This window comes from Mus pahari, chromosome 17 (assembly GCF_900095145.1).
Source record: "Mus pahari chromosome 17, PAHARI_EIJ_v1.1, whole genome shotgun sequence".
Lineage (NCBI taxonomy): Eukaryota > Metazoa > Chordata > Mammalia > Rodentia > Muridae > Mus > Mus pahari.
Window position 1 is genome coordinate 63996460 of NC_034606.1, and position 10916 is coordinate 64007375.

Genomic DNA, 10916 nt, shown 5'->3' on the forward strand with positions numbered 1-10916 from the left:
GAATCAAGCCCAGTTAACTACAATATGCTCTAGAGTCAGGGAATCAAGCCCAGTTAACTACAATATGCTCTAGAGTCAGGGAATCAAGCCCAGTTCTACTGCTTTCACGTGACCTTCAGCAAGTCGTTTTGACCTCTATGTGTCATTGCATCAGCTGCAAAATGAGACTGTAAAGTAAGATGAGCCCCATAAAGTAAGAGCCCTGACTGAGGTGTCCAGCATAGTTGGTGCCCAGCACAGAATGCAGGGTCTGCGGGGGTAGCCTGTTTTTCTTGGCATGAGGCTGACAGCTGAGGGCTCACACTTCCGTCCTGGACAGGAGCCTGCAGGGGAAGCAGTCTGTCCCAGAGACTTGTTAAGAACCCTCCGTGGAGCCTCTAACCAGGAAGACATAAACCCAGTGCCCACTGCTCCTACCTCTCTTTGCCCAGAGCAGTGTCCTGAAGGCAGTGAGGTGGCCGGTCCCTCGGCGGCACTTGGGGATGGGGAGGCTGGTCGTTCTGAGGGCGGCTGGAGCGGCGTGAGTGGGATCTGCAGAGAGAACAGTGTCACCCGCACCTCTCGGAACCAGGCAGACCCACTGTGCCCCTCCAGGGATGGCCCCTGGCCTACGGCTCTTATCACTGCCCTTCTGCTGATAAAGCAAGCTAAAAACGGGACAGTCTGAAGACAGTACAGGTCTGGGTGACGTGATGTGAGTTCAAGGCCAGCCTGGACTAGAGTATAGCACACGTTCCCAGATAGCCAGGGCTACACAGAGAATAAACCTGTCTCAAATAAAACAAACACTTCCCTACACCCCTTCTCCCCAAAAGCTAGGCACGGAGGCCTGCAGTTCACATCAGCTTGCAGCTAGCAAGGGGCCAGCAACAGGCCCCCTCCTTTCCTGTGTCTCTCCAGGACAGTGTGGACAGCGCGTGCGCGCACGCGCGCACACACACACACACACACACACACACACACACACACACACACACACGAAAGGCAGCGAGCTGTCATTCTGGGTTCCCTGTTCTCATGGGAGATACCTACTCTAGATCTCTAGACTGCACAGGGAGCTGTAACCTGGGCTTCCTAGTTTGCTGACTCTCTCGGTCCATGAGAGCTCTTCTTGCATGTTGAATGGGGATGAATCAGCTTGAACCTTTCATTCACCTCGTCGCCCCCCACCCCCATACCGGTCCCCCACAGCTTTAAAATCCCTGTAGCATCTAGGCCTTGCCCTTGGCCATCTGCAGCCCAGATCTGCACTTCTGGCCTGACAGTGCTTGGTATTCCAATCCCCTTGACCCCTTGACCCCATTCAGTGGCTTTTAGTTTTGCTCAAGGAAGCTAACGGGACCTTTTCCTAAAGTGCTTCTGTGCTGTGAGGCCTCTTCCCCTGGCTGCCAGCTGCTGTAGATCCTCCCCCATTCCCCAGGCTGGGGATCCTCCTCAAGCCGCTCCCGTTCCTCCTCCTCACTTCCTTTCACTTGTCCTTCATCTACCCACGCTGAAAGCGTGCCACCCTCTGGGTGCTCCTTCCATGGGGACTTCCTTCTCCACAGCCATCTACAGACTCTTTGTCAGGCTCCTTTCCACCCGACACACAGGTCCAGTGTCATTGCCTTGCAGGAACTTAAGTTTCTGTGTACATTGTGCATGCGTGTGCATACATGCGTGCATGCATGTGCATCTGTGCACACATACACACACACACACACACACACACAAGCTCTCAGACACTGTTCCTCAGGAGCCACCTGTCTTGTTTCTTAGAAACAGGGCTCGTCACCAGGACCTGGGACTCAAAGAGTGGGCTCAGCTGGCTGGCCAGTGAGCCAATGGGACCGTCCTGCCTCCACATCAGAGCCTGGATTGTAAGCATAGAGCATCATGCCCAGCTTTTGACATGGGGAGCTGGGGATTACACACAAGCCCTAACGTTTGCATGACAAGTCCCTTACCACTAAGCAAGCCGACCCCTAGGCCTCCCAGGCCCCTGAGGGCTAGCTGCCCCTATCCTGTACCCTGGGACAAGCAGAGCTACCACACTTGACTCTGTAGCATGGCTGTCCATGGACTGCCTCTTAGCAGTCTCAGCCGTCTGGGAACACACCCTGTAACACCCACAGGGCGAGATCCTGGGTTCCTCAGGCCTTGGCAAAGGCATGGCTCCCAAGGAAAGCTTAATTAGCATCTGCTCAATGGAGCTTTCAACCCAACAAAGCACACCCTGGGAGTCACTATAATACTACTAAACCACTGCCATTCGCCATGAGCGGAGTACCATATAATACCTCATTTAATCCTCGAAAGGATGTGTAATGCGAGTATTTTTGTGCCATTTGTAAGGGAAAAGCTAAAGTTTGTATAGTTTGATACTTTGCCCAAAGCCACACTTAGCTAAAGGGCAGTTCAGTTAGAAACCCAACCCCAGTTTACTTGAGGCCAACATTTAATGTTTGTAATTTTCCATTGCATCATGGTAACTTAGGTGAGAGATGTACTGGACCGACCCTCAGTGATCCCAGAGTTCATTCAGGTTTTTGAAAAAGTGACTGTAGGTTGTTCTGTGGTTATCAGTCACTGGGATGGGGGAAGCCCGGTGACAGCTAGGCCTCAGGGGTTCCTGCAGAGGCACAACAGCGGGAGGGGCAACTGCAGACTATCCACTGCTGCCTGGGATCCGGTTCGCTTGTGGGGAATCAGATACCAGGTTGGATCATTCAGACAGACACACACGTTCAGACAGACATGGCTCAGCTCCACCCGATAAAAGCTTTCATTGTCAAATGGGGACAAGGGTTGGCTGCCCTCAGAAGCAACTGGCTATTCTCCTTGACTTCCAGATCCCTCTTCTCTGTGTCTTATTCCATCCTTGGGGCTCCTGACAGAGTGACATCCATGACAACTGATCCCAGGACTCATTCTCAGAGCCAGCGCCCCACCCCACCCCCACACTGTTCCCAGGGCGGGCAGGGTCCAGCCTGCCAGTAGAAACCAGTGCCTGTGAACGTTCAAACCCAGTATGTGCAGCCACCCACATCCAGTTAACGGGGTGAAGTGCCGTTCTTGTCCTCTCTGTGACACGCAGCACTGGGTTCCTTATGCTTAGCCCTGCCCTGGCCCTGGCCAGGAAGAAGCCACGTCAGTGGCCACAGGGGCCTCTAGGGAGCTGGAAATGACTGCATTTGCAGCCTCCACCCGACTCCCCACACAAGGCAGTGTGAATCCGAACTTTCTCTGTTATAAAAAGGGGTACACAGGCTGGTGAGATGGCTCAGTGGGAAAGAGCACCCGACTGCTCTTCCAAAGGTGCAGAGTTCAAATCCCAGCAACCACATGGTGGCTCACAACCATCCTTAACAAGATCTGACTCCCTCTTCAGGAGTGTCTGAAGACAGCTACATTGTACTTACATATAATAAATAAATCTTTAAAAAAAAAAAAAAGGTTTAGTAAACCATATTTAAAACAAAAAAAGAAGGGGTACACTGGGAGTGAGGGCCATGCTTCTCATCTTAGTACTTGGGTAGCTGAGGCAGGAGGATTGCCTGAGTGTAAGTCCAGCCAGGGATGCAGAATGAGACCCTGTCCTCCCCCTCCTCCTCCAACAACAACGATACTGTCTGGCTGAGTAGGGGGAACCTGGGAACGGCGTGACAGATGAGTCTGTAGGGACTCGGGAAGTTTTCCTTCAGCTAAAATGCAAGTCTGTTAGTCCGAGTATGCCTTCCCCGCAAGGCCACAGGCCCACTGTTGAGGACGGCTGACACCCTGCTCCTATGAGGTGAACAGAAGAGCAAACTGATGCTGCCGGGGCCCACAGGAGAATGCGCTGCCCACCTGGGGGAGGGAGTTGGCCGTGAGCTGTAGTTTCTGCTGCAGTAGTGCGCTCAGCACCTGATTCTGCCGCTCCAGGTCAAACACCCTCTTCTTCAGCTTGATACACTCCTCCCGCAGGTCCTGTCCACCCAGGAAGGACAGGAAGCAAAGGTGAGGAGGCAGGAGAGGGACAGCGACTTCCCGCCCCCACCAGCTGTGCTCACAGCTACAGCCTCCGGGGATGAGCTCTCTAGGTTTGCTATCCTAATGAGCGGTAAAGGCCAGTCTCTGTCACTTCCACCATTTCCGCAGCTGGCTTCCTCCCTCCTAGAAGCCATGTCAAAAGGGAGGGGCGTCTAAGGCGTGGGAGACCCTGAAGTCTAAGTGGCCCACGTCACGGCGATCCGAAGAAAACACTTCAAGTCTCACAACTGTCGGTAGTGTTTTGAAGGCGATAGAGAAATCAGCTGGGTAAGGGAAGGGATTCGAGTCCAAATCAAAGCAAATCCAAGCTCCCCTGGTTCAGAGATCTGGCCTTACCACCCCACTCTGCTTCCCGGGAGAGAATGACAAGCCAATCAGAGGTAGTGGCATGGACCAACTGGGCCAATAAGGAGCTCCTCCTAGGCCACTCCATGGTGGTAGAGACTTCGTTGAGCAGGTCTCTGGAGTCCCGGGGCTGTACCTCCTGACTATCCCCCTGGTCTATCCTGCAGCAGTTGGGTGGGTGTGAGATATCCCTGAATCCACTTACCTTCTGGTTCAGCAGTGCCTGTACCACGTGGTTGGCAACCTGGGGACACAAAGTCCGGGAGCTGAGCTGGCGTTGTGCCCACCCACCCTGTCCCCAGCCCGGTCCTTCGGCAAACCCCACAGACCTCATCCAGACAGCGTTCGTACGTCTCCCGCTGGTTCTCATTGGCCTGCGCAAGCGCCGAGTTCTCTGCCTGTAGGGTGAGGTGGGAAAGGATCATTGAGGCTTATCTGAACCCTGGGAGCGAGGGTGGCAGAGCGGACAAGCCTTGCCCTGTCCATCAGACTCCTGGACCAGGGTTATCTGACCGTTTTACCCAGTAGCCTCTATGGCCGCCACTGTCCTCGGAACCAGCAGGGCCGTAAAGGTGGGGTGGGGGTGGGGAAGAGACACTTGTGGCATGGGACAGTTACGTGCCCTTTGCTGCCGCCTGAGCTGGAGAGTGAAGAGGACCAGGGGCTTCCCAGGGGAGCTTTAGTAAAGAGTCATCCAGTCCTCTCCCGCCTGGCAAGCCTTCACCACACCGAGCTCAGCGGTGGGCAGCCCTGACTCCCCGTGCCCTGCCCTGCCCGCCACTACGTACCTCCAGCTCCCGAAGTCGGTGCAGAAGCTCCATGCTGCCGTCCTCGCCAGCCGCTGCCCTCAGTTTTCCAGTGCCTCCGGCCGGCTGGTCCATGGCCTTGGGAGTCAGGTTCTGGGAACGAGGCCTGGCAGGCTACTCCCAGGCAGACGAGGAACAGGCAAGGAGGGAAGGCAGGAGGAGGATGACAAAACTCTCTAGTGACCTCTGCTACACTGGTGATAGCGCAACAGCTCAAGGTCAGGCTGGGTAACTCTTGTTTACTCTTCCCATCCTGAGGCAGAGGCTGTGCCTATAGGAACCCGAGCTCTCACACACACCCTGCACAAGGGCCTAGAGCCCGAATTCTTTGCTGGCCAACCAGCTGCCCTGTGACTCTACATCCCTATTTAGAAAGTCACACCAACTTCAACTAATGCCACTCACTGTTGGCACATAAAACGTAAGTCTGCCAAGGGTTATTTATTTATTTATTTGGTTTTACGAAGACAGGGTTCCACTGTGTAACAAGCCCTGGCTGGCCTGGACTCACTCTGTAGACCAGAGTCTGGCCTTGAACTCAGAGATCCATCTACTTCCGTCTCCTGAGGACTGAAGGTGTGCACCACCATGCCAGGCACCAAGGGGATTTGAAAAGCAAAGATGGGCTCAATCTACGGTTCAGCAGGTAAGAAGGCTGCCTGCTCTTCCCGAGGGCCCAGTTTCAATTCCCAGCACCCACATCACAGCTATGCTTTGTCTCCTCTTAGACACACTACGAAGCATCCTTTGTGCCTCCCATCCTTTGGCGCCTCTTGATGCCACCTGCCTCGCAGCGTGGCCAGGTCTTTCTCTTGTTCCATAGGCTCTCGAGCTGTTTGTGCTTGGTGTGCTGTTCTCAGCGGTTCTATAATGGTCCCCCCGACCAAGGCTGTCAGCTTCTCGGCACAGGGCACAGGACTCATTCCCCTGACCAAACTCACTCTTCCTGTGTAATCTGCCATGCAGGACACACACTGAAGACCAGGATGCACAGGAGCACAGCAGGGCTCTGACTGGCACTGTGCCGTGTCTTTCCCATCCACGAGGATCTTGCCGTTGCTGTTGGCTTGAAGTGACAAGTCTTCATATTTCATCTGAGACCCTTTGTGTTATGTATGTCTCAGCTCGAATCTGAAATGTCCCCCATGGTCTCATCTTCCACCCCCACCCCACCCTTTCTCCCTCTTGCTCTGGCCTGTTTGCTCCGGGCCCTGCTCGCTCTCCCAACCCCTCGCTTGCTCGCTCACTCACTCACTTGCTCCGGGCCCTCATGGGCTCATCTTCAACCCACATTCTCTGAGCAGCAGTCTTTAGGACCTTCAGAGGATATAGCTCGGTCTCTAAGCTCCCGGCTGGCAGCTTCCTGGCCAGTAGTTGCGAACAGTTTTTACCTCAGACTTTTTTCACCACAGATGAAGCCACTCTACACTGTCTTCCTTGCCAAGAGCCAAAAAAAGGTCTGGGTTTTTTTGTTTGTTTGTTTGTTTTTGTTTTGTTTTGGTTTTGGTTTTTTAGGACAGGGTTTCTCTGTATAGCCCTGGCTGTCCTGGAACTCACTTTGTAGACCAGGCTGGCCTCGAACTCAGAAATCCGCCTGCTCTGCCTCCCGAGTGCTAGGATTAAAGGTATGCGCCACCACGCCCGGCCTTGTTTGTTTGTTTGTTTTTAAGATTTTTTATTTTATTTTATTTTATTTTATGTTTGAGTACACTGTAGCTGTCTTCAAACACACCAGAAGAGGGCACTGGATCCCATTACAGATGGTTGTGAACCACCATGTGGTTGCTGGGAATTGAACTCAGGACCTCCAGAAGAGCAGTCAGTGCTCTTAACCGCTAAGCCATCTCTCCAGCCCCCTGTTTTTGTTTTTTAAACATTATTTTCATCAGGTATTTTGGGCACAGCAACACAAGAACCATGACGACATTGCAGTGTGGAACCTTTGTGTCGAGGGGTGCATGCCCCTTAGCCTCCACCAATGGCTTCTCTGCTTTATCCTTCCCGGTTAAAGGCCCCATAAAGGAGAATTAGAAATTGTGGATGAGAGAAGAGGTAGTCTCTCGGCACCTAACCCTCACTCTCGTCCGCTGTGAGGCTCAGTGCGGCCTCTCTCACCCCAGCTCCTTCCCCACTCCCAGCATGCACAGGCCCCAGGCCCCTCACCAGTCTCTGTTCCTCACCAGGCTGGCTTGTGTGTCACTCTGGCAGCCAGATGGGTCACCTCACCTGTAAAGGACAGAGGAGCGGTGTCAGTGCAGCGTTCCCTCAGTGCATGGTAGGTCTGGAGTAAGCCGAGAGCCCTGCCTTTTTGCTTTCAAAGCTTCTACTTAACGGACCGGACCAGGGAGACAACATCAGGGAGACAGCACTAAGCTCTGACAGCAGGCAGAGGCCCGCCCGGGGTCGGGAGGAAGCCCCCGAAAGAGCAAAGAGCCAATGGCTGTCTTTAAATCCGCTCAGCCTTGCCGGGTTTTGTCTGGTGGCAAAGTTCCACTTGCCCCACAGAGGTCTCCAGACTCCAGCCGGACGTCATTTGTCTCCCAGGTGAGACTTCAGTGCCTTTCCAAACCCACACTGCCTCTAATCTTCCCATCACAGGAGGAGGTCAATGCTATAATCAATGCTTGTATTTAGAACAAATTAAGGAACAGCAACTCTAGCATACACGGAATCTACCCTGTGTGTGTTTAGTGTCAGAAGGCTTTTCTGTGTCCCTGCATTCATGTCTCTAACTATGCTGGCTGGGGTTACCAGCGTTCTCAGGGTAAAGGATCTTGCTGCAATCCCATGGCTGGTTCACACTGTACCCTGGACAGGCATGGATGCCCCTGCTCTGTGGTCTTAGTTGTACACATCCAAGCTTACCATTAGCTACATCGAACAACTTCTATGTAAGCCCTGCCCACCGCCGAGGCCTCGGTAGGCAGAGCCTGCTGTATGGAACCCCAGAGCTTTACAGCTGGCCACACTTGGGTTAAGACACTGACTCGGGAGAATTAACTTTCCTGGCTTGAGAAATGGGTAAGATTACTCAGTGCAAAGGGCAGGCGGAGGACGCACTGAGGTAATAGCGTTTAGCCTGAGCTCACTGGACACTTTTGATCAGTACAAAGCTTGCGGTGGTCTTGGGCTAATAGTGAACTTGAGTTCCAGCCCCCCCCCCCCTTGGAGTCTTAGGTGCAGGGCATCTGCATGTCTTAGGCACTGCCTAACCTGGCCTGCTCTGACCTCTGAGGACCTCCCCTTCCAGGCCTCTACCCTGTCAGCACAGGGCAAGCCCAGTCTCCTCAAACACTCAAACGGAGTCGGCTACAAGTTCTGAGGCCAGGGAAACAGGCAAAGGAGAGAAGCCTTTCTGGTGTGAGTGTGAGTGTGTGCGCGTGCGTGCCAGGGGCATGCCAGGCAAACACTCTGCCAGAGACCTCCCTTCTTGGTGTATGTATGCATTCCATAGTGGGTGTGGGCCTCTGAAAGCAGAAAAGGAAGAACTATGTCATTTTTTTTTTTCTGAGACAGGGTTTCTCTGTGTAGCCCTGGCTATTCTGAAATTCACTCTGTAGACCAGGCTGGCCTGGAACTCAGGGATAGACCTGCCTCTGCCTCCCAATTGCTAGGACTAAAGGTGTGTACTACCACTGGCTTAATCCTAATTTTTAACACTCCACAAAAACATACAGTCCTGGCAGTTGGAGAGATGGCTCACTTTCTGCACCTGTAGAAGACAAGGGTTCAGTTCCCAGCACCCACGTGGCAGCTCACAAGCACCTGTAACTCCAGCTCCAGGGGGTTCATCACCTTCTGACCTCCAAGGGCACTGCAAAGTCATGGTGCATTTACACAGTGCAGGCAAACCACTCACACACATAAAAATAAATATAATAAATCTGTTCTAAGTTAAAGCCCTTTGTTATTTTAACATTGTAAAGTGAGCTCAGTATAACTTGATTTGTTCCCGACATCATCTCATTTGATATATTTAGAAATGGGGGCCTGGGAAAAAATGAAAACAATGTTAAGAAGTTGTTTCCCTTCCCACACGCAAATGTGAAGGCCTCAGGTTACATTCACAGACCTGCTCTCGACCCCAACACTGTGTCTGCCTATCATCCCTATGACCAGGGACCATTGGCTTCCCCTCAACCCTGCACTGTGCACCCCCCCAGCAACCCCTGGGAAGGTGACTGGGGTACACAGGGCAAGGCCCAGTGCCTGGAAATTACAAAGCTAGAGTCAAGGGAAGCTTAACAGCTCTTTACACAAGACAAAACCCCAAAACAGCACAGAGGTCATTTACCAGGATGTCTTGTCATAAAACCATTAAAAAGCATGCCAGGCGGGTGTGAGGGACAGAGCTCGAGGTCAAGTCCTGCGCGCGCGTGGGGGGGGAGGGGGGGGGATGCACCGGAGACCCTGACATGTCTAGGCTATGTGAGAGTAACGGTTGCTCCTACAGTGCTCTCTGCAAGGGCTCCCTGGAGGAAAATTGTGAGTCACTCGCACTGTGGGAGAGATGCACCCTGCTCCAGAGGCTGTGGCCAAGCTAGGGTGGAGTCAGCAGGCTGCCACCAGCAGAGAGCAGGACGCTATCAGCTACACAGGAGAGGAATCACAGGAAAAGTCCCAAACTTAAAATGGTGCTGGGGAGGGGCACAGCTTCATCTATGTATATGTATTACATTTGTGTGTCTGTGCATGTGCCACATCACACGCATGGAGGTCAGCTCTGCGGGTAACTTGTAGCAGTTGGTTCTCTCCTTCTACCACGTGGGCCTAGATTGGCAGGCATGGTGGGAAGCAACTTTACATCCAGGAAGCTGAAGATTTATGGAGAAGGTAGATGTGGTGGCACAAGCCTGGAACACTTAGGAGCTTAGGTAGAAGTGTCATGAGTTCAAAGCCAGCCTGGGACAGACACATGGGGACAGTCATTCAGTCTTGAAAAAAATGTTAAAGATTTTTTGAAAACTTTCCCGTGGCCCTCTAGGGAACACCAGGATGCCCAGTGACAGGATCACCTGGATCTCCCGATGATGGGCTGCATTAAATAAAGTCTGCACAAGTCTTTTCCCCAGAGGCTGAACGTGTGGGATGTCGCTGAGCCTCAGCCAAGCACTATCCGCCTCCTCCTCCCTTGGGGCTTAGTCGCACCAGTTGCTGGGGAAAACCCAGGCTTGGATCCCAGGATGGCCCCGGTTTCAAACATTCCTGTGTGGTTCCACAGCGCATCAGAAAGGTTGTAGCAGAGAGCTCATTGCCAGCCAGGCTGGGTAGTGGGGAAGAGGCTGGGTCTGGAACTCTTAACGTGACTGGAAGCTTCGGCTAGAACTGAAAGCAAGAGGCCCCTCCCCTCATAAGGGGCCTGATTCACAGGGAAGTGACTTTAGTGTGTATGTGGAGGGGGAGGGAAGACAAGCAGAAAGCTCTCAGGCAGCAGGGAGACAGGAAGAGAAAACTGCTGAGAAGTGTCTGGCCAGTCAGGCCTGTGGCTTGCACCTGTGATCTTGATGCTGAGGCAGGAGGACAGCTGGGAGTTATGTGGTGAGACATGACACACCAGCTTGGATTAGAGCAAGAGCCTATCTTTAAAAAAACAAGACAGAAGGGTAAGGAACATATTTCCCTTAAGTAACCTAAGAAATAGGCCTTTAATCCTAGCACTTGGGAGTTCGAGGCCAGCCTGGTAAACAGAGTCCCAGGACAGCCATGGCTACACAGAGAAAGCATGTCTTGAAAAACTTAAAAAAAAAAAAAAAA

The 10916-nt window shown here is 52.8% G+C and overlaps 1 protein-coding gene across 3 annotated transcripts in view; it reads right to left on the bottom strand.

The window, feature by feature from the left end:
* The window catches only part of Nckap5l (NCK associated protein 5 like), a 38461-nt gene that overhangs the window by 8338 nt on the left and 19207 nt on the right, over positions 1-10916 (bottom strand). The window contains exons 2-7 of one of the 3 annotated variants that reach the window (XM_029548252.1): positions 7343-7388; positions 5145-5276; positions 4686-4754; positions 4562-4600; positions 3829-3948; positions 418-531 (exon numbers count right to left, since the gene is read on the bottom strand). In XM_029548252.1, the coding sequence (XP_029404112.1) occupies positions 418-531; positions 3829-3948; positions 4562-4600; positions 4686-4754; positions 5145-5237 (435 nt within the window). In that variant the 5' untranslated portion in view covers positions 5238-5276; positions 7343-7388. Of the gene's footprint in view, positions 1-417; positions 532-3828; positions 3949-4561; positions 4601-4685; positions 4755-5144; positions 5352-7325; positions 7389-10916 lie in introns of all 3 variants that reach the window. The other 2 variants (XM_021217069.1, XM_029548253.1) reach the window with 2 other exon arrangements.